This window comes from Girardinichthys multiradiatus, chromosome 15, assembly GCF_021462225.1.
Source record: "Girardinichthys multiradiatus isolate DD_20200921_A chromosome 15, DD_fGirMul_XY1, whole genome shotgun sequence".
In the NCBI taxonomy this organism is placed as follows: Eukaryota; Metazoa; Chordata; class Actinopteri; order Cyprinodontiformes; family Goodeidae; genus Girardinichthys; species Girardinichthys multiradiatus.
The window spans coordinates 30,677,365-30,700,403 of NC_061808.1; the positions used below are offsets into that span (position 1 = coordinate 30,677,365).

At 43.0% G+C, this 23,039-nt stretch overlaps 1 protein-coding gene and 1 long non-coding RNA gene across 2 annotated transcripts; both read right to left on the bottom strand.

Annotated features, from left to right (window-relative positions):
- Window positions 1-4,909: 4,909 nt before the first annotated feature.
- Window positions 4,910-7,438, bottom strand: LOC124881656 (alpha-1-antitrypsin homolog). Its single transcript, XM_047387352.1, has 5 exons — window positions 7,298-7,438; window positions 6,475-7,086; window positions 5,924-6,194; window positions 5,621-5,768; window positions 4,910-5,536 (listed from the first exon to the last, which is right to left on the bottom strand). The coding sequence occupies exons 2-5, from the start codon at window positions 7,076-7,078 to the stop codon at window positions 5,345-5,347; spliced, it is 1,215 nt and encodes a 404-aa protein (XP_047243308.1). The 5' UTR covers window positions 7,079-7,086; window positions 7,298-7,438; the 3' UTR covers window positions 4,910-5,344.
- A 7,425-nt stretch (window positions 7,439-14,863) lies between these two features.
- LOC124881724 lies at window positions 14,864-20,662 on the bottom strand. The gene is made up of 3 exons (XR_007041720.1): window positions 20,458-20,662; window positions 15,429-15,555; window positions 14,864-15,335 (listed from the first exon to the last, which is right to left on the bottom strand). It is a non-coding gene; the product is annotated as an uncharacterized LOC124881724 (long non-coding RNA).
- Window positions 20,663-23,039: the final 2,377 nt, after the last annotated feature.

The following is a 23,039-nucleotide window of genomic DNA, read 5'->3' on the forward strand; positions in this document are numbered from 1 at the left end:
ATATCTTCCCCCCTTCTCTCTCTGCCCATTTCTTGTCTTATTGCTTTGAATAAGGCCAATGGTGTCAAGAAACCTTTGAAAAGATACTTCAACAATGTGTTTGAGGGTCTCCACACTTATGCGACTAGGTTATAGCAGCTTTTTTGTTGTTTTTATTGTGCCTAGGGATGGGTACCAAATTCAGTACTCACATAGGTACACTTACATAGGCAACATGGGAGAAGAAATGTTTGAAACAACTGAAATGTTACAAAACAAACAGCTGGATGTTGTTTATAATTAAAGTTTATATATTGAGAAATAAATGTTAAATTGAAAAATTTTGAGATTTTATTACTAAACGAATTAACATTTATTACCACATGAACACACACAAAAGTACCGAAAACTGGTACTGTTGAGTACTGTTACCAATTCCCAGGTACCGGGCATCGGTACCATATTGGTTGAAATGTGAAAGGTACCCGTCCCTAATTTTGCCCCTATCTAATTTGTTTGTTTTTTTTAGTTTTAAAGGTACAGGATAATTGTCACTTTAACGGTGAGAAAGTATTTGATATGACCTTTGTATTTTAACATGGAATCAATTTGGCATCAATTAACTGTACCTTCCATATTTATTGGTAACACTAGTAAATACTGGGGTAGCTTAATCTCTGAAAAACATAAAAGAAAATCAAACCTTCAATTTGAGTTCATTTATTCAGTTTGTCCTGATGATATACCAAGCATCGGCTCAGGATCCAATTTTTGTGTGGATGGCTTGTATAACTGCAATGCACAATATTTAGTTCATCTAAAGAATCAAGGTCTGTTTTTGATTCAAATCTACATGTTATTAATGATTTGACTGTGAAAAAAAGACCTTATTGTCTGCTGCTGCATTCCCAGCTGTCCCAGGTGAACAGCAGAGAGCAGCTGAAACTTTAGATATTTATGACGTTCAAGCACTGACTTCATGTAGAAGAACAGCTTTTTCTGTAAGGTTTTTCCGCACACAATTAACTTCAAGTATGTTATAAGCCAAATTACCCATAAGTCATTTAAAAGGAGAAATATTAGCCTGGCATTAGCCCAGCACTTCAACAAACTACTTAGCATGAAAACATCGTTGGCAGAAACAAGATGTCAGGCTTTGTAAAGCTGACTTGAAGAAGGTATGGCTGGGACAAAATTCCTCACTGTCCATAGGCACAGATAAAAAAAGTCTGCATTGGGGAATGAATTAAGTGCTACAGTCACAATAGCAATTGGCAAATGCATATTCTGTTATGATTTGGGGTTGTTTGGTTTTTGGTTTCTGGTTTCTGGTTTTTTCTCATGTTTTTCACAGTTAAGGTTTTGACTCATTCTTTTGTTATTATTCTTCTTAGATTTTGAATCATGTTTCTGTTATTTTCCTGGTCATGCTTTAGTTTTGTCGTCTTGTTCATGTTTTGTCAAGTTTGGTTTTGTTTGTATATTAGAGTCTCTGTTTTTGCCGCAGCCACGTTTTGTTCTGTCTGTCAATTAAGTTTATTCTGTTCACCTGCTTCAAGTTAATCTGTCTCCTTGCTCCACCTGGTTTTCACTCCATATATACACTCCTATTCAGTTGTTCTTGGCGGAAACTTTTCTCAGGCTCATGTCTTGTTCTCAAAGCAAGTCTTGTTTTTTTGATCATGCCATGCCTGTTTTGCCTGCCCAATTGTTTTGTTCCTGCCTCCTGCTGAGAGTGAGTTTTCGTAATTAAACCTTTGCACTTACTATCACGCTGCCTTCTCGTCTGCATTCTGGGGTCCTTTATCTCGCAAACCATAACAGAATGTTTCCGCCATCCATGGACCCCGCGGAGAAACAGAAGGCAGACGCCTTGGATCGCTGGGTTGAACGGCAGAAGGAGGAGGCGATGAGGAATCTGCCGATGGACCTGGAGGTTCTACCCTCTCCACTGCTGCTGGAGCAGATGGAGCGTGAGGCGGCTCAGCGCCATTCTCCACCTGCTCCCCTGGCTGCGCACTTTGGTCCGGCAGTGAAGCCCTCGCCCTCCTCCCGCCGCAAAAAACGCCGGCGTGGAGCACCCTCCTGTGGTTCGGCTGGTGAGGAGGTGGTTTCCCAGCCAGCCTACGTGAGAGCTGTGGCAAGTAAGCCCGCATCTTCGCCTGCCACAGCACTGTCTCCCAGTCTTGCTGTACATCCGCCCATGCCGTCTGCGCTCGCTCCAGCCCGGTGTTCTGAGGCAACACCTGACGAGCTGGAGCAGCGCTTGAAGTTCTATGCACGCCAAATAAAGAGCCTCAGAACAACTGGTTTCCTGTATTCCTCTCCTGAGCTGATGGAGAGGATAAGGCAGATAGAGATGGATTATGAAACGGCAGTAAGGTTGTTTTACTGCCGTCCTCCTTCACCCACACCAAGCCACATGAGTGCTGCTGCAGAACAGCCCACGCCAGGTCCACAGCCAGGTCTACAGTCTGACTCCAGGCCAGACACACCACAGCCTGACTCCAGGCCAGACACACCACAGCCTGGGATGACGCCTGACCCTAAGTCAGTCTCAACCCCCTCCACACGGCGTAGAGGACGTCGTAAGAGGGACGCCCCGGCTCAAGTCATCGGGGCCCCGGCGACGCCTCTGCACACGCCACTGAGGGTCTCGGCGACGCCTCAGCTCCTGCTCACGTCACTGAGGGTGTCTGCGACGCCTCAGCTCCTGCTCACGTCACTGAGGGTGTCTGCGACGCCTCAGCTCCTGCTCATGTCACTGAGGGTGTCTGCGACGCCTCAGCTCCTGCTCACGTCACTGAGGGTGTCTGCGACGCCTCAGCTCCTGCTCACGTCACTGAGGGTGTCTGCGACGCCTCAGCTCCTGCTCACGTCACTGAGGGTGTCTGCGACGCCTCAGCTCCTGCTCATGTCACTGAGGGTGTCTGCGACACCTCAGTTCCTGCTCACGTCACTGAGGGTGTCTGCGACGCCTCAGCTCCTGCTCACGTCACTGAGGGTGTCCGCGACGCCTCAGCTCCTGCTCACGTCACTGAGGGTGTCCGCGACGCCTCAGCTCCTGCTCACGTCACTGAGGGTGTCCGCGACGCCTCAGCTCCTGTTCCTAGCCTGCAGGGGTTCAGTGAGGAACTGGTCCTTGTTCTGGCTACTGAACCCTGCGACAAGGGGTTCGAGGCGGAAGCGCCACTGGACCCTGTTTCTGAGGGGTTTAAGGAATGTTTTGTCCTCGTTCTGGCCTTTGAACCCAGAGACGAGGGTTCGCCTGGCTCTGCTTCAGCCTCTGACGGTTCACCTGGCTCTGCTTCAGCCTCTGAGGGTTCGCCTGGCTCCACGCCTCCAGAGTTCCACAGAGTTTCTGGGGGGTCCTCTACTCTGCTTGGTCGTCCACCGGAACTCTGTGCCTGCTGGGGACGACCCCCTGGTCGCCTGCCTGAACTCTGTGCCTGCTGGGGACGACCCCCTGGTCGTCTGCCTGAACTCTGTTCTTGTTTCTGGCTCCCCTGCCAAGGCCCCCTCCGCCCACCCTGTGTGGGTTGTTTTCTGTTTCTGGACCTCCTGCCGAGGCCCCCACCGCCCACCCTGTTTGAGTTGTTGTTTGGATTCTGTTATGATTTGGGGGTTGTTTGGTTTTTGGTTTCTGGTTTTTTTCTTATGTTTTTCACAGTTAAGGTTTTGACTCGTTCTTTTGTTATTATTCTTCTTAGATTTTGAATCATGTTTCTGTTATTTTTCTGGTCATGCTTTAGTTTTGTCATCTTGTTCATGTTTTGTCAAATTTGGTTTTGTTTGTATATTAGAGTCTCTGTTTTTGCCGCAGCCACGTTTTGTTCTGTCTGTCAATTAAGTTTATTCTGTTCACCTGCTTCAAGTTAATCTGTCTCCTTGCTCCACCTGGTTTTCACTCCATATATACACTCCTATTCAGTTGTTCTTGGCGGAAACTTTTCTCAGGCTCATGTCTTGTTCTCAAAGCAAGTCTTGTTTTTTTGATCATGCCATGCCTGTCTTTCCTGCCCGTTTGTTTTGTTCCTGCCTCCTGCTGAGTGTGAGTTTTCGTAATTAAACCTTTGCACTTACTATCACGCTGCCTGCTCATCTGCATTCTGGGTCCTATATCTCGCAAACCATAGCATATTCTTAAATGACTTGGATTGCTATCAAGGAGAAAATCCTGATCAGGACATCCCTAATTTATATTTTACTTAAAGAGTGTCGAGTATCATTTTATTAGTTACACGCAACTTCTGGTTTCCTTGGGATAGAAATATTACATGACACACGAGTCCCATTTCTCATAGACACTATTCAAAATGGGAAAGACCAGACAGCATGCCATTCAAGACACGTGTAAGCCCCAAAATACTAAAACAACATAGCTTTATCTTAAAAATATGTTACAGAAATCTACACTTTAAGGAATCTAGGATGACGATTCAAGTTTATGATACCACCACACAGCCAGAAAAAAAATCTCCTGCAGTTAAAATAAAATATTAATTTGTTTTATGGAATTTACACATCTTTTCCACCGGTGCCAATAAGTGAGGAGTGTGGTATGCCTACCAGATGGGTCTTAAAAATGAGCAAGCACTCTGTGTGCATTATGGGAGGGAAAAATCATTACAAAGCAATACCATGTGGGCTATCAGCCTACACACAATTTTCAGCCGCGTTTGTTTATCGGACAGCACCAGCACTGATGGAGTGCTGGATAAAGAGGAAGTCAATAAATCTTTGTCCACATTCAGATCCCTTACAAATAAAACGATCAGACTGGCAACAGTGGAACTTTGTCTGTGCCCCATTTGGTTCCCCAGGACAAATCCACTTTCCTCTTATTCCTACTTATCTAGCAATACCTTCATTGTAAATCACACAATGCATGAAAAGTAATAAAGCTGAAAGTAAAAACATAAAATTCCAGTTGTTTGAAATGCGTCTTTATTTCAGTTTACATTGAGCCTTGTTGAAACAGTAATAGCGCAATGACAGGTTGCTTTAATGTGTTAGTGGAAAATGCAGATGCTGTATTGACAGATGTTTTACTCATTAATTCATTACTGGAAACAGTGAAAGGGAGAATAATTTATTATGATGGGTAAAGGCATTTATCAGCCAAGGCAGATGACAAATAGTACCAAATTATTTAATGGTGACAGAAGGATTAATGGAAGCACATTTCTGTTACTTGTATATAGTCTTATTCACCCCCTCTATTATCTTATTCACCCTGTCTTCTTGTCGTTTATTCAATCCACTTAATATCACAGTCATAATCGCTGTTACTGATGATGGATAAATGTCCTGAAGCCATTGAAACTCGCTGAACCTGTGACAACTCTACACGTCACACGAGTGTTTACGCAGCTGCTGGGTTGCTGATCTTGCCCGCGAAGATGATACTCCTCGTTGAGTGCTCAATAATGAAAACCATGAAGGGTCGATTGAGCACCATGTCAACAGGCAGGCTCATGGGCATGATTTCGATGGTGGTGGCAGCGGCTGCTTCTGTGCCTGTTTCATCCACACTCAGCACAGCCTGGTGCGAGACCTGCAGGGGACAAGGGAAAGCGATGTGTTCAGATTTACAGAAGGTTTTTTTTAAACTGTTAATCCTATAAGGTGGAAGAGCTACCTTTGAGACTTTAAGCTTGATCTCATCAGATATGCCAGAGAAATCAGCCTTGTCAGTGTAAGCCTCCGTTACTCCCATTTCCCTCAGAATCTCATCCAGTGAGGTGTCAACAGAGATGGAGAATTTAGGCATGAAAAGGTTCAGGTTGCTGTGGAAAACAAGACCATTAATTATGTAACACATGCTGTTCTATCATTTGAAACATTCCCTGTAAAAGATATAACTACGCCTTGACGTTCCTCAATGCCATGGTTCACATTTCTAAAAAAATTAAAAAGCACAAGGAATTGATCTTCCTCTTACTTCTTGTAGAGCTTGTCATGCCAGTGCCTTAAGTAGTCCTTGTTGATGAAGCCCTCAACCACCTCCATCTTGTTTTCATCAGGAAAGACAATCATCATAGAGGTATTGCCCTTGTAGGGCAGTGAGATGACGATGGTGTGGTTGTCATGGTCCTGATAGTAATCGAAGCGTCCCATCTTCTTCATCATGTCCACCTCAATTTTGGTGTTTCCATCCACATGGAAATCTGCTTTTACTGTTAAGTTTTTGTCAAAGGGCCTCTCCCATTGTCCTGTATAATGCAACAGAGGAAAATGAAAGCAATGCAAAAGATTTTAGTGCATGGCTGTTTGTCCTGTGTGTCTCTGTGTTGCCCTGTGATGGACTGGCGACCTGTCCAGGGAGTACCCCCCTTCTTCCCAATGACCGCTGGAGATAGGCACCAGCCCCCCATGACCCTTCAAACATTAATGGATGTATACAATGGATGGATACATTTTTGCTTATGCCATACATGGCATGTTTCTATTCTTCAACATGTTAATCAAATGAGCGCAGTTCTGGAGACTTACCTCTGAAGTAGACATAGTTGATCAGCACCATAGCCATTAAAGGGTCCAAGTCCTTCACCATCTTCTTGATCTTGTCATGGGTTTTTACAGCAATGTGTCTGTTGATCTGAGCCACAGCCTCAGATGGGTTGGAGAAGTCCACGTTGAAGACCTCACCAGCGTAGTAGTTCTGAAGGTCACTCAAAAATGTCTGCAGAGGATTGAAACCAGTGCGCACAACAACAGAGTTCCCGAGATCCAGCTTCTGGTCCTGTTGACTCTGGCCAAGCATTTGAAAAAGATGGCCATAAGCTTCATTGACCTGTGCTTGGTCTAAGTTGGTGTAGCCGAGGCTGGAGAACAGCTGGGTGTGGGTCTTGCCGCGGGCCCCTGTTGACAGCATGGACAGAGCAGCAGAGAGGCCCAGAGGTGACATGAAGATGTTCTTTCCAGGACCGGTTCTGTGATTCACTTTTTTGTACAGGGCAAAGGCAAAGTCAGCATTGAGAGTGGAAAGAACATGGCAGCTCATGCTGTCCTCATGAACGTGGTGGATGTGGTGATCGGCTTGGGTCACAGCCAGCAGCAGGGCTGCCAGAGCACAACTAGCAACGATACTATGCATCTCAGAGCCTGGCAGGGACAAAGCAAGTCAGCTATGTGAAATATTTCGAAGGAAAAACAGTTTATCTGAGAAGAAACATTATACAATTAGCAGGGTAGTCATTAATCAATACTCTAAATACATTCAAAAAATATATATATCATGCAAACTTTGTTTTTAAGATCAACTTGTTTTTTCTGCTGATGGATAATATTCCTCTACGTAAAGTCATTTGCTTACCTCTCCTCCTCTTTGCTGCAGAAGGTTTGTGAGAGATTTCCAGTTTTTATAGTGGAGCACAGAGGAAAAGTTTGGTCAAAAGTTAACCAGGAATCAGTCCTCCCAGTCTGTCCTTTGATATCTAACTGATCTATCTGCACTGATGCAACACAGCATACTCAGCACATCGAAGATAAGGGACAGCTCTCACAATGTGTCTACACTGTGGTGTGTGTGTGTGTGTGTGTGTGTGTGTGTATATATATATATATATATATACAGTACTGAAAAAAAGTTTGGAAACACCTTCTCATTCAATGAGTTTTCTTTATTTTCATGACTATGAATATTGTAGCTTCACACTGAAGGCATCAAAACTATGGATTAACACATGTGGAATTATATACTGAACAAAAAGGTTTGAAACAACTAAAAATATCTCTTGTATTCTTGGTTCTTCAAAGTAGCCACCTTTTGCTTTGATTACTGCTCCACACACTCTTGGCATTCTGTTGATGAGCTTCAAGAGGTAGTCACCTGAAATGGTTTTCACTTGACAGGTGTGCCCTGTCAGGTTTAATAAGTGGGATTTCAAGCCTTGTAAATGGGGTTGGGACCATCAGTTGTGTTGTGCAGGAGGTGGATACAGTTCACATCTAATAGTCCTACTGAATAGACTGTTAGAATTTGTGTAATGGCAAGAAAAAAGCAGCTAAGTAAAGAAAAATGAGTGGCCATCATTACTTTAAGAAATGAAGGTAAGTCAGTCCGAACAATTGGGAAAACTTTGAAACCATCAAGCGCTACAAAGAAACTGGCTCACATGAGGACCGCCCCAGGAAAGGAAGACTAAGAGTCACCTCTGCTGTGGACCATAAGTTCATCCGAGTCACCAGCCTCAGAAATCGCAGGTTAACAGCAGCTCAGATTAGAGAACAGGTCAATGCCACACAGAGTTCTAGCAGCAGACACATCTCTAGAACAACTGTTAAGAGGAGACTGTGTGAATCAGGTCTTTATGGTAAAATAGCTGCTAGGAAACCACTGCTGAGGACAGGCAACAAGCAGAAGAGACTTGTTTGGGCTAAAGAACACAAGGAATGGACATTAGACCAGTGGAAATCCTTGCTTTGGTCTGATGAGTCCAAGTTTGAGATCTTTGGTTCCAACCACCGTGTCTTTGTACGGCGCAGAAGAGGTGAACGGATGGACTCTACATGCCTGGTTCCCACTGTGAAGCATGGAGAAGGAGGTGTGATGGTGTGGGAGTGATTTGCTGGTGACACTGTTAGGGATTTATTCAAAATTGAAGGCATACTGAACCAGCATGGCTACCACAGCATCTTGCAGCGACATGCTATTCCATCCGGTTTGCGTTTAGTTGGACCATCATTTATTTTTCAACAGGACAATGACCCCAAACACACCTCCAGGCTGTGTAAGGCCTATTTGACCAAGAAGGAGAGTGATGTAGTGCCAGAAAACCATTTCAGGTAACTACCTCTTGAAGCTCATCAACAGAATGCCAAGAGTGTGCGGAGCAGTAATCAAAGCAAAAGGTGGCTGCTTTGAAGAACCTGGAATATAAGACATATTTTCAGTTGTTTCAAACTTTTTTGTTCAGTATATAATTCCATATGTGTTAATTCATAGTTTTGATGCCTTCAGTGTGAAGCTACAATATTCATTGTCATGAAAATAAAGAAAACTTTGAATGAGAAGGTGTGTCCAAACCTTTGGTCTGTACTGTATGTGGAGGCACTCAACCTTGGAACCTTTGCTGCATATCTTCCCCCCTTCTCTCTCTGCCCATTTCTTGTCTTATTGCTTTGAATAAGGCCAATGGTGTCAAGAAACCTTTGAAAAGATACTTCAACAATGTGTTTGAGGGTCTCCACACTTATGCGACTAGGTTATAGCAGCTTTTTTGTTGTTTTTATTGTGCCTAGGGATGGGTACCAAATTCAGTACTCACATAGGTACACTTACATAGGCAACATGGGAGAAGAAATGTTTGAAACAACTGAAATGTTACAAAACAAACAGCTGGATGTTGTTTATAATTAAAGTTTATATATTGAGAAATAAATGTTAAATTGAAAAATTTTGAGATTTTATTACTAAACGAATTAACATTTATTACCACATGAACACACACAAAAGTACCGAAAACTGGTACTGTTGAGTACTGTTACCAATTCCCAGGTACCGGGCATCGGTACCATATTGGTTGAAATGTGAAAGGTACCCGTCCCTAATTTTGCCCCTATCTAATTTGTTTGTTTTTTTTAGTTTTAAAGGTACAGGATAATTGTCACTTTAACGGTGAGAAAGTATTTGATATGACCTTTGTATTTTAACATGGAATCAATTTGGCATCAATTAACTGTACCTTCCATATTTATTGGTAACACTAGTAAATACTGGGGTAGCTTAATCTCTGAAAAACATAAAAGAAAATCAAACCTTCAATTTGAGTTCATTTATTCAGTTTGTCCTGATGATATACCAAGCATCGGCTCAGGATCCAATTTTTGTGTGGATGGCTTGTATAACTGCAATGCACAATATTTAGTTCATCTAAAGAATCAAGGTCTGTTTTTGATTCAAATCTACATGTTATTAATGATTTGACTGTGAAAAAAAGACCTTATTGTCTGCTGCTGCATTCCCAGCTGTCCCAGGTGAACAGCAGAGAGCAGCTGAAACTTTAGATATTTATGACGTTCAAGCACTGACTTCATGTAGAAGAACAGCTTTTTCTGTAAGGTTTTTCCGCACACAATTAACTTCAAGTATGTTATAAGCCAAATTACCCATAAGTCATTTAAAAGGAGAAATATTAGCCTGGCATTAGCCCAGCACTTCAACAAACTACTTAGCATGAAAACATCGTTGGCAGAAACAAGATGTCAGGCTTTGTAAAGCTGACTTGAAGAAGGTATGGCTGGGACAAAATTCCTCACTGTCCATAGGCACAGATAAAAAAAGTCTGCATTGGGGAATGAATTAAGTGCTACAGTCACAATAGCAATTGGCAAATGCATATTCTGTTATGATTTGGGGTTGTTTGGTTTTTGGTTTCTGGTTTCTGGTTTTTTCTCATGTTTTTCACAGTTAAGGTTTTGACTCATTCTTTTGTTATTATTCTTCTTAGATTTTGAATCATGTTTCTGTTATTTTCCTGGTCATGCTTTAGTTTTGTCGTCTTGTTCATGTTTTGTCAAGTTTGGTTTTGTTTGTATATTAGAGTCTCTGTTTTTGCCGCAGCCACGTTTTGTTCTGTCTGTCAATTAAGTTTATTCTGTTCACCTGCTTCAAGTTAATCTGTCTCCTTGCTCCACCTGGTTTTCACTCCATATATACACTCCTATTCAGTTGTTCTTGGCGGAAACTTTTCTCAGGCTCATGTCTTGTTCTCAAAGCAAGTCTTGTTTTTTTGATCATGCCATGCCTGTTTTGCCTGCCCGTTTGTTTTGTTCCTGCCTCCTGCTGAGAGTGAGTTTTCGTAATTAAACCTTTGCACTTACTATCACGCTGCCTTCTCGTCTGCATTCTGGGGTCCTTTATCTCGCAAACCATAACAGAATGTTTCCGCCATCCATGGACCCCGCGGAGAAACAGAAGGCAGACGCCTTGGATCGCTGGGTTGAACGGCAGAAGGAGGAGGCGATGAGGAATCTGCCGATGGACCTGGAGGTTCTACCCTCTCCACTGCTGCTGGAGCAGATGGAGCGTGAGGCGGCTCAGCGCCATTCTCCACCTGCTCCCCTGGCTGCGCACTTTGGTCCGGCAGTGAAGCCCTCGCCCTCCTCCCACCGCAAAAAACGCCGGCGTTGAGCACCCTCCTGTGGTTCGGCTGGTGAGGAGGTGGTTTCCCAGCCAGCCTACGTGAGAGCTGTGGCAAGTAAGCCCGCATCTTCGCCTGCCACAGCACTGTCTCCCAGTCTTGCTGTACATCCGCCCATGCCGTCTGCGCTCGCTCCAGCCCGGTGTTCTGAGGCAACACCTGACGAGCTGGAGCAGCGCTTGAAGTTCTATGCACGCCAAATAAAGAGCCTCAGAACAACTGGTTTCCTGTATTCCTCTCCTGAGCTGATGGAGAGGATAAGGCAGATAGAGATGGATTATGAAACGGCAGTAAGGTTGTTTTACTGCCGTCCTCCTTCACCCACACCAAGCCACATGAGTGCTGCTGCAGAACAGCCCACGCCAGGTCCACAGCCAGGTCTACAGTCTGACTCCAGGCCAGACACACCACAGCCTGGGATGACGCCTGACCCTAAGTCAGTCTCAACCCCCTCCACACGGCGTAGAGGACGTCGTAAGAGGGACGCCCCGGCTCAAGTCATCGGGGCCCCGGCGACGCCTCTGCACACGCCACTGAGGGTGTCTGCGACGCCTCAGCTCCTGCTCACGTCACTGAGGGTGTCTGCGACGCCTCAGCTCCTGCTCATGTCACTGAGGGTGTCTGCGACGCCTCAGCTCCTGCTCACGTCACTGAGGGTGTCCGCGACGCCTCAGCTCCTGTTCCTAGCCTGCAGGGTTTCAGTGAGGAACTGGTCCTTGTTCTGGCTACTGAACCCTGCGACAAGGGGTTCGAGGCGGAAGCGCCGCTGGACCCTGTTTCTGAGGGATTTAAGGAATATTTTGTCCTCGTTCTGGCCTTTGAACCAAGAGACGAGTGTTCGCCTGGCTCTGCTTCAGCCTCTGAGGGTTCGCCTGGCTCTGCTTCAGCCTCTGACGGTTCACCTGGCTCTGCTTCAGCCTCTGAGGGTTCGCCTGGCTCCACGCCTCCGGAGTTCCACAGAGTTTCTGGGGGGTCCTCTACCCTGCTTGGTCGTCCACCGGAACTCTGTGCCTGCTGGGGACGGCCCCCTGGTCGTCTGCCTGAACTCTGTTCTTGTTTCTGGCTCCCCTGCCAAGGCCCCCTCCGCCCACCCTGTGTGGGTTGTTTTCTGTTTCTGGACCTCCTGCCGAGGCCCCCACCGCCCACCCTGTTTGAGTTGTTGTTTGGATTCTGTTATGATTTGGGGGTTGTTTGGTTTTTGGTTTCTGGTTTTTTCTTATGTTTTTCACAGTTAAGGTTTTGACTCGTTCTTTTGTTATTATTATTCTTAGATTTTGAATCATGCTTCTGTTATTTTTCTGGTCATGCTTTAGTTTTGTCATCTTGTTCATGTTTTGTTTGTATATTAGAGTCTCTGTTTTTGCCGCAGCCACGTTTTGTTCTGTCTGTCAATTAAGTTTATTCTGTTCACCTGCTTCAAGTTAATCTGTCTCCTTGCTCCACCTGGTTTTCACTCCATATATACACTCCTATTCAGTTGTTCTTGGCGGAAACTTTTCTCATGCTCATGTCTTGTTCTCAAAGCAAGTCTTGTTTTTTTGATCATGCCATGCCTGTCTTTCCTGCCCGTTTGTTTTGTTCCTGCCTCCTGCTGAGTGTGAGTTTTTGTAATTAAACCTTTGCACTTACTATCACGCTGCCTGCTCATCTGTATTCTGGGGTCCTATATCTCGCAAACCATAGCATATTCTTAAATGACTTGGATTGCTATCAAGAAGAAAATCCTGATCAGGACATCCCTAATTTATATTTTACTTAAAGAGTGTCGAGTATCATTTTATTAGTTACACGCAACTTCTGGTTTCCTTGGGATAGAAATATTACATGACACACGAGGCCCATTTCTCATAGACACTATTAGATACTCATAGACACTGTGTTAATTCATAGTTTTGATGCCTTCAGTGTGAAGCTACAATATTCATAGTCATGAAAATAAAGAAAACTCTTTGAATAAGAAGGTGTGTCCAAACATTTGGTCAGTACTGTATTACACAGAGGCATTTCACAACAAGATCCATAGCACTGTCTGAAGCCTTCAGAAGGCAGAATGCTTGAGCTCATAAGTTGGGTAAGGGATTTAAAGAGTTGCTAAAAGAATTTGAAACCAACTCTTAAGCCACCCAAGCATGTTCACCTCTAAATCAGACCTCAAGATGCTAAAAGAAGCCTCCAAGAATCCTAACATGTCATCAGACAGGCTCTCGCTACTGGTGATATGGTAGTGGATGTTTGTGAAATCAGACTGCACAAGTTTGTCTTTCATGGGACGCGTCCAAAAAGATTGCCTTCTCCACTATTTGGCAAAAACTAAATATAGTATTCCAGGAAAAGAACATCTTACAGAAGCATGGAGGTGAAATTATAATGGTTTGCATATACCTTGCTGGACCTCACCAGCTTAACCTCATAGAATTCACAATGAATTGTATCATGTATCATAGGGTCCTTGAGAAAAATGTACGAACATCTGTCGAAACAGCTGAAGCAGAACTGGGCCCTGCAGTGCAACAAATGCTGCATTCCATTTGTACTTCAACAGGAACGCCATTGAAAGTCAGAATTATGAGTCGGAAGGTCGGGGCTAGACGACCTTACCTGACTTCCACTTTCAAGATGGGTGTTACTCGCATCAATAGTAGTAAAACGTTTTTACTTTGACTGTTTTTAGCAATTCTGTATTATTTATGCAACATTTAGTCAGTCGTACACGTACAATGTTTCAGTGTTTATAAGAAGAGATGTTTCAATGCTGTTTATCTGCACGAAATACCACGTAGACCAGTGTTTACTGTCATTGTTGTTGTAAGACTGCTGTTAAATTTGCTAGCAATACGAACAAAAATGAGCCGGAAACTGAAATGCTACAACTCTGAGATGACGTAAACTCGGACTTTCCAGTTCCGACTTCCGAGGTTAATGGAACGCAGCAAATGAACTAAACATATCAGTAAATCCTCCAAGAACTGGCTGAGAATAAAGAAATGGAAAACCTGGGCCAAGTCAAAGCCCAATCCTTGATCTCACTAAGATGCTGTGGGGCACATTTTCCTCAGACTGACACCAGAGACTGATAGATGTCTAGAAGGAGCATCTTCCTTAAATCATTTCAACCAAAATGGATGGCACTAGCTTTAGGGGTTGGCTGTCCTACAAATTTTTGTTTATATTGTTTGTTTTATGAGTAAAATAAGGTTATCTTTTGTTTTTTATATCCAATACTTTGCTGTCCAGATGAAACAAAAATTAGCTTAGACATCAATATATGAACATTTCTTATTAAAGAATTTAATAGTTAGTGGGGTGTCTTAGTTTTTTTACATAACGTTCTGCCCATGTAGGCCCTCCCTGGATCAGGAACAGGTTCCTTATGGCTCTCAATCCAGGGTTTTTCTGCAAATCATTGAAAGCCCCGTTGATTAATAGGCTGACATTTGTGTTAGTTATGATGGATCTGCTATCCTTTTCATCAAACTATCCTCTATTCATCATCTCCTCAGGGCGGTAAATATCATTGCGGTGTTGCCACATGGCTGCCTGACTGAGGTAAAAAGCTGCAGGAAGCCACTAAAATGTGACACTATTTCAGCACCCATTGCTGTTTTGTGTCAGTGAATGAGCCTAGATACTCTTGCAAAGCAATTTCCCAATAATTGCCTAAGAAGATAAAGAGATGTTAAGGGAGGAAATGGGTTCCGGGGGGAAAAAAGACAACAGAGAAATGCTTTTGTAATGGAAGAAAAAATGTTTTATGTTTTTACCAGATAGCAGTGATTCAGTCACAGGGATAAATTGCAGCCAATTGAATGCCTTTTCATCATTTTGCGAAAATGGAGAAATAAACCATGAATTATCTCATAATGTTTGAAAATCAATATTCACTCACTTCTCTGAACTCACTGGAAATGTGACTTTCTCCTCTTGTGAAATGCAACAATGCTGGAAAAAGTCAAACCTAAGCTATCCTGTTCAGTAGGTAAACACTGTAAATGAACAAAGACAGAATGAACAGTGCACTTTCTCATATCTAGAAATTTGTGGGATTAGTAATCCTGCCAATGAGCAGCACGAGCCCAGTCAGATGATTGTCAGATGAGGAGGTTAAACGGTCTGTCAAATGTGACCCTTTAGGGGACAGAGAAGTCCAGAAGAATATCCGTTCTTCCCTTCTCTCCTGATCCAGACTCTTCCACCTCCAGCATGAGGAACCTGCGAGTAAAGAAACAACTTGAAGTGTGTCTGTTGTATGTGGTTCATTCTTCAAAGAATATTTCAGTCAATCTATGATTAATTCTTTTGAACCTCATGAAGTTCCAGCTTCCTCCTCTCATGTAGCAAGAAAAGAGACTATATTCCAGCATTTCTTAGGATTATCTCCAAATGCTAAGCGTTTCTCCCTTGAAAGTTCAGAAAACAGATTTCTGGCCTCCTGTGAAAACAACAATCAATGTGTTAACAGATCTGCTGGTAGAGGTCTTGTTAAGACCCATGCAAGAGGTACTGATGACTTTAAAAGGCTTATGTAAACAGAAGAGTAATTAATGCTCATTTGGGATGTTTTCAGCTTCATTCATCATGCCTTCAGGGGGAAAAAGGCAACTAAATGGTAAGACCTGAAGAGAATGTAGAAATGTGGGCTCCCACTTAAACAGTTCAGATGAATGGACTGTGTTTATTATTACATCGTGTAAAATAGCTTTACCAGTTGCACTGGAAATATAGGGCCCGCTGGGCCTCTTCTGGTGGCTAAGCAACTTAACTCAGTTGAAGCTTTACACACATCTAGTGGTACTGCCACACTGTCATGAAGTCATTAAAACCTCGTCCCACAAATGAGTAAACACAGACGATTTAGTGGAACATCATGTTCTGTCATGTCCTTAAAGCATATGTGTCATTTGTCATGTGCTCCTATTCTGAAATGTGCATGTATATTGGTATCAAGGCTGTAAAATTCAAAATGTTCTGCTGGATCAGGACCAGGTACAATACTTCTTTTATTTTGTAATTTTTTTGGTTGAGTTTATTGTTTTATATTTAAGGATTAACTGGCCATTTGGTAATGAAATCTTTTCACTCTATAAATGTCCCCAGGTGGTCAAGATACTTATTAGCTGAATTAATCCAAAAGCAGGTCGTGGCGTTAGTTTCACTTGTAGTTTCAAGCTTCCAACATGCAAAGGTAAGTTAATCTTCATTAGTGTATTCAAAATTGCATAGCATGAGATTAAGTAATGGTTTTTTGCGTCGTTACTGCAAGATTTGAGTCACAGTTGCCTTGATGCTTTAGCTGTGGCAAACCTGTGCACTACACAGCTTTGCTACACATGCATGTTCAACCTGATGATAGAACATAATGTTCCTATGGCATTGTGTCTTTCAATGCCATTAAAATGAAAGGCAGATTCGCAATAACGTGACAGGGGTAATAAACAGCAACGTGACTTTGTACCCATGTACTTTACTGTTCACTGTACTGTAGTGTTCACGAGTGGGGGAGGCTGGAGCGGGAGATCGACAGATGGATCGGTGTGGCTGCCGCAGTAATGGGGACGCTTTGCCGGTCGGTTGTAGTCAAGAGAGAGCTGAGCCGAAAAGCGAAGCTCTCAATTTACCAGTCAGTCTATGTTCTTACCCTCACCTATGGCCATGAACTTTGGGTCATGACCGAAAGAATGAGATCCCAGATACAAGCGGCTGAAATGAGCTTCCTCCGTAGGGTGGCCGGGCACTCCCTTAGAGATAGGGTGAGGAGCTCGGCCATCCAGGAGGAGCTTGGAGTAGAGCCACTGCTCCTCCACATTGAGAGGAGCCAGTTGAGGTGGCTCAGGAATCTATACCGGATGCCTCCTGGACGCCTTCCTCGGGAGGTGTTCCAGGCACGTCCCACCGGGAGGAGGCCCAGGGGATGGCCCAGGACACGCTGGAGGGACTATGTCTCTCGGCTGGCCTGGTAACGCCTTGGGCTCCCCTCCGGAGGAGGTGGAGGAGGTGTCTGGGGAGAGGGACGTCTGAGTGTGTCTATTGAGTCTGCTCCCCCCGACCCGGTCCCAGATGAAGCGGAAGACGATGAGTATGAGTACGAGTACAGTACTATAACATATCAGTTTATTTCTCTCTGTAGTATTTGGGATTAAATACGGAGAAACTGAAATGCTGAGATCTAAAATACAATCTAATTTGACTGTATATTTTTGCAAAGATTGTATATTTCATCCTGTTTCCAATAACTGTGTTTTAGATTCCCGTTTGGGCCAGTTTGCTATTGTAAAGCATAAGAGATTATGACCAAATATCCAAAACAACTCTGAGTGACCTCCTGCAGGTCGATATGATTTTGGGAGTAGCATAATCACATTTCCTTACAGTAGACTATAAAGAGACTATAGAATATGACTTTAAATAATTTGTTATCAAAAAGCGTACAAGACATCAAAAGAAAGGTACTAAGTGACACATAGATGGCTCAGCACGACCCTTTTCAAATCCAAAAATGTTGAGTTCAAAAATAACAAAGCGGCAAAATAAGCAGCACCTGAACCAACTTTTTGTTCCTGTTTATGCACAGAATAGCATGATGGAAATTATTTTATTAAGTGTTCCAAAGTGTGTGACCGATGGGTTACCTCACTTCTGTTAACATCTGTGTTAGGGAGTAAGCTGTAAAAGCTATTATCAGAAGTTTAATGGTTAAGGCCATTTGTTAGGGTGATGCCTCGGGGAGAGTAGATGGTTGTTCCCAGATAACTTTGTCACCTCTGAACCCGAGAAGGGTCTGGGGTCATAAAACACAGACTCTTTGAAGTTGAGATAACACTTTCATGTTCTGGTATAAATACTGTGTGTAAATGTTGATCGGGGCTCTGTTTAACTGACTAACCTCAGTGTCAGGGTCTTCAAACGCTGAAAGCCTTTGAATAAAACTTATAAAGACAAAGTCCGGATTTTCTCTTGTTATGAGTCAACTTCTACCCACTTTGATAAGAAAATTCCACAACAATAGTGTACTGCAGCACATCTAGCCAGCACAGGAAGATAGAAAACCAGGTAATTAAAAAAAACAAAAACTTTTTCCTTTATGGCAAGCGACCAACAGTCAGACTGCTTATTATTATAGAGAGTGTATTCTTTGTTGTTGCTGAGGATGATAATCTAATGGTTAACATCCTATTTATTCTTTTGGCAACGAGTGAGGTTCAGCCAGTGCGGAGAGAACAGTGGGAACCAGGCAGGTAGAGTCCATCCGTTAACCTCTTCTGCACCACACAAAGACACGGTGGTTGGAACCAAAGATCTCTCACTTGGACTCATCAGACCAAAGCACAGATTTCCACTGATCTAATGTCCATTCCTTGTGTTCTTTAGCCCAAACAAGTCTCTTCTGCTTGTTGCCTGTCCTCAGCAGTGGTTTCCTAGCAGCTATTTTATCATGAAGGCCTGATTCACACAGTCTCCTCTTAACATTTGTTCTCGAGATGTGTCTGCTGCTAGAACTCTGTGTGGCATTGACCTGTTCCCTAATCTGAGCTGCTGTTAACCTGCGATTTCTGAGGCTGCTGACTCGGATGAACTTATCGTCCGCAGCAGAGGTGACTCTTGGTCTTCCTTTCCTGGGGCGGTCCTCATGTGAGCCAGTTTCTTTGTAGCGCTTGATTGTTTTTGCGACTGCACTTTGGGACACTTTCAAAGTTTTCCCAATTGTTCGGACTGACTGACCTTCATTTCTTAAAGTAATGATGGCCACTTGTTTTTCTTTACTTAGCTGCTTTTTTCTTGCCATAATACAATTTCTAACAGTCTATTCAGTAGGACTATCAGCTGTGTACTGTATCCACCTCCTGCACAACACAACTGATGGTCCCAACCCCATTTATAAGGCTTGAAATCCCACTTATTAAACCTGACAGAGCACACCTGTGAAGTGAAAACCATTTAAGGTGACTACCTCTTGAAGCTCATCAACAGAATGTCAAGAGTGTGCGGAGCAGTAATCAAAGCAAAAGTTGGCTACTTTGAAGAACCTGGAATATAAGACATATTTTCAGTTGTTTCACACTTTTTTGTTTAGTATATAATTCCACATGTGTTAATTCATAGTTTTGATGCCTTCAGTGTGAAGCTACAATATTCATAGTCGGGAAAATAAAGACAACTCTTTGAATGAGAAGGTGTGTCCAAACTTTTGGTCTGTACTGTAGTTCATTGGGATCATATGTTATAGCTAAACACAAATTAGAGCCTAATTGTGAGGTGAAAGGAAACTGATAAATGGTAAATGGTAAATGGCTTGCACTTGTATAGCGCTTTATCAAGTCCGAGGACTCCAAAGCGCTTCACATTACAATCAGTCATCCACCCATTTATACACACAGTCTCTCACTGAGTGGTAGGCTATATTGTAGCCACACTGCCCTGGAGCAGACTGAGAGAAGTGGGCCTGCCATACAGTTGGCACCACTGTTGGCAAATATGGTTTTGACTTTGTTTCTTGTTTTTTTTTACAAATAAAAGTATGAAAAGCCTTCACCTGAATACCCCTAAATGAAATAGCCATTGTTCCAATTTTGAAGTTTCCCTCACAGTTTTGACCAACAATTGCAATGTGTGGCAGCAAACACTACACACAACCCAGAACACACTATCACTGAAATATTGTGGCAACAGCATCATACTGTACTGGAAAGGTATCAGGAGTTAAAGAGGAAAGAGGTGGAGCTAAATACAGGGCCATACTAAAAGAAAAATCTGATCAAGACTGAAAAAGGCTAGAGACCAGAGTGAAGTTTCACCTTCCAGCAGCACAACAACCCTAGACATGCAGCCAGAACTACAATGAAATGGTTTAGATCAAAGCATACTCATGTTTAAGAATGGCCCACTCAAAGTCCAGACCATAATCCAATCGAGAATCTGTGGCAAGACACTAAAATTGATGTTCACAGACACTTTCAATTTATATAGCGCAATTCACAACACGTCGTCTCAAGGCACTTTACAAATTCAATTCAATCGAATCATACAGATTTTAAGTTGTGTACATACATTCCAATAATCCTAACTATCAAACAGTGCAGTAGGATTCAGTTTATTATTCAAATTGGTTAAAAGGTTTTCTATCTAAGGAAACCCAGCAGATGGCATTTTTGCACTTTCAATCAGATCTAACTAAGATGGAGCTAATTTGTAGAGAACAATAGGCTCCTATGTCTCTTGATCTTTAATGCTAGTAGGGAATTACCCAAAAAACCCCGCAGTGTTGAATACAGCCCAAAAGTGGCTCCACAAAGTATTGCCGCAAAATGTTGAAAGCCAAGTATCATTTTCCTTTTACCTCAGAATTGTGGATTCTCAATCCTCGTCCGACCCTCAGCATTCCCCACCTACCCAGGCTTCAAGTTGCTGAGCTAAAAGCTCATGCAGCTGTCTGAGAGGCAGTGCTCCAGCGGCTGCGTCTCTCCTTTAGACAGCGAGTCCAGCCTCTCCGTGAAGGCCAGCTACACCACAGAGCCTGAGCAGTTGGTGTCATACAGTATCAACACCTCAGACGAATCATCCAGGAACATCATGTCAACCTCCACAGAGGTCGTAGCATTGCGCAGGAAGCTCCGCAGCACTGTGTGGCGCCATTTAAAAGGTTGTAGACCTGATTTATGATTAATTAATGGGAAGAGCACGTTATGGATGAAATATGACAGTAAAATGGCAAAGGCAGAGGCTGCACACCTATAAAAACATCCTGCTGTGTAGATTTATGACCACCAATGGTTATAGGAGGATATAAAAACAAGAAATAATGAGAAAGCAGATGCTCAGTTGTTCTTCGTCTTTGCACGCAGATACATAAAGATATGTTATACTTATCAAACATTATGTAATCAGTGTCAAAATCATTTTGTCAAAGTTTCCACTCATTTTTTCTTTTCTGTTCATAGCATTTCAATTACTCATGCAGCTTAGTGAGTTACGTATTTTAGTAATTCCATTCAAAAAATGAAACTCATAGATTCATTACACAGAGTGATCTAATTTACGCATTTATTTCTGTTAATTCTGGTGATTCTGGCTTACAGCTAATGAAATTAAGAAATTCTGAAAATTAGATAAATAATACTTTTACTATAGAGATGTGAGCCAACAGAAAAGTATGTCCATGTACTGCACTGTACTATAGGCATTGCTTTGTTAGGGTACATTTTGCATGAATTACTGCATCCATGCTGAATGGCATAGAGGAGATGAGTCTGTGGTTCAGTTGAGGTGTTGAGGAAGCCCAGGTTGCTTAACTCGTGGCCTTCGGCTCAACTACATTTTTGGCTCTGGTGTCTCTCATCTTCCTCTTGACAATGCTTCATAGATTCTCCAGTTGGGTTTCAGGTTAGGCTAGTTTGCTGCCCTGTCAGACAAAATAATGCCATTTTTAAAGCTTGTCAGGAGATGAAAGGATGAAGTGCTCCTCTTAGATGGCCATGCTGACTTTTGACTTGATAAAACACAATGGACCAACACCAGCAGATTACATGGGTTCCCAAATCTACACTGACCTAAAGAATCTTTGATTCTGTCCCTTTCTATTCTTCTACCAAGCTGGGACTTTGATTTTCAAATAAATGCAAAGTTTACTTTTTACCTGGAAATAAGATTTTGGACCACTGAGCAACAGTCCAGTGCTTTTTCTCTTTAGTCTCATGTTCATGAGTGGCTTAACACAAGGAATGGGACAGCGGTATCTCATGTGTGAAGTGCATCTTGAAGCATCATCAAGCTCTGACTCCAACTGCAATCCACATCTTGTAAAACACTTAAATCGGCTTTGCTTCACTGTCCTTTCAAGGCTTCTTGTAAGGCTTTTTTTACAGCACTTTTTCCTTCCACTAAACTTTCCATTAATATGCTTGGATACAGATCACTCCAAGGAGCCAGCTTTTTCAACAATGACCTTTTGTGGCTTAACCTCCTCGTAAAAGGTGTCAATGAGTGTCTGCAGGACACCTGTCATGTTAGCATGGCTGTGCAGGTCATAACACAACATAACATTTCTATTTAAAAAAAAAACTTTTTATTGGTAATATTTAAATTTAATTAACTGTAAGGCATAATCATTTAAATGAACAGAAATTAGCACTTTATACATAACCTTGCGTTTAATACATCTATAAATCTATGTATTCTAAATTTAGTAAGTTGCAACTGTACCATGCATTGATACAATCCAACTATTATCCCTACACAGCAAGTAGCTACCTTTAAAATACACAAAACTGTTGATACTACATTTGTCTGAGCCTTGCAGATCTTTCATCAGTGTCTCAAAGCTGATGTTCATGGTAAGTTGTCCAGGATGCTGCAACTGGGGATAAAAAAAACCTTGAAAAGTCTAGTGAGGGTTTTCCATCAACATGAAGGTTGCTCCATAATAGTGTGAGTGCCATCCTCAGTTCCTCTCCTTCCTCCTGCTCCATAATTTATGTCAGAACTGTTTTCTGCATCTCCCCTGCTTTGGAACTAACAATCACGATTTCAACCCCCCTGCAGCCACAGATTGTCCTTTCTAGACACCACTTCCCATCCCCTCCCTCCCTGAATGTGAGGTTGTGCTGCAGATCTGCAAGAGCCGATACAATGGCCTCCACTCTCTCGCGTGACGCATTGGCTGCAACCCCCAGGGCCCGCAGTACCTGCCTCTGCCTTTCGGGCCCAGAGATTCAGCAAAGCAGAGCCAGAGCTGATGCCAGCCCCAATGGGGAGAACAAGACTAAGGTAAGGTTTAAAGGCCAAGGCTGTGTTCAGGACTGACGTGTTCAGCTGAATCTGCAGAAGGGTTTTCCCATCCCATCATACAGGCCCGCTGACAAGCTGATCTATGTCGAAACTATACATAACAGGCAGTTTCTTAGATGGGCCAGACTCCAGCTT

Coding starts and splice junctions, on each gene's coding strand:
- LOC124881656 (XM_047387352.1), bottom strand. CDS start 7,078: ATGCATAGTATCGTTGCTAGTTGTGCTCTGGCAGCCCTGCTGCTGGCT. Junction 6,195..6,474: donor CAACTATGTCTACTTCAGAG/GTAAGTCTCCAG, acceptor TGCATTATACAG/GACAATGGGAGAGGCCCTTT. Junction 5,537..5,620: donor TCAAGCTTAAAGTCTCAAAG/GTAGCTCTTCCA, acceptor TGTCCCCTGCAG/GTCTCGCACCAGGCTGTGCT.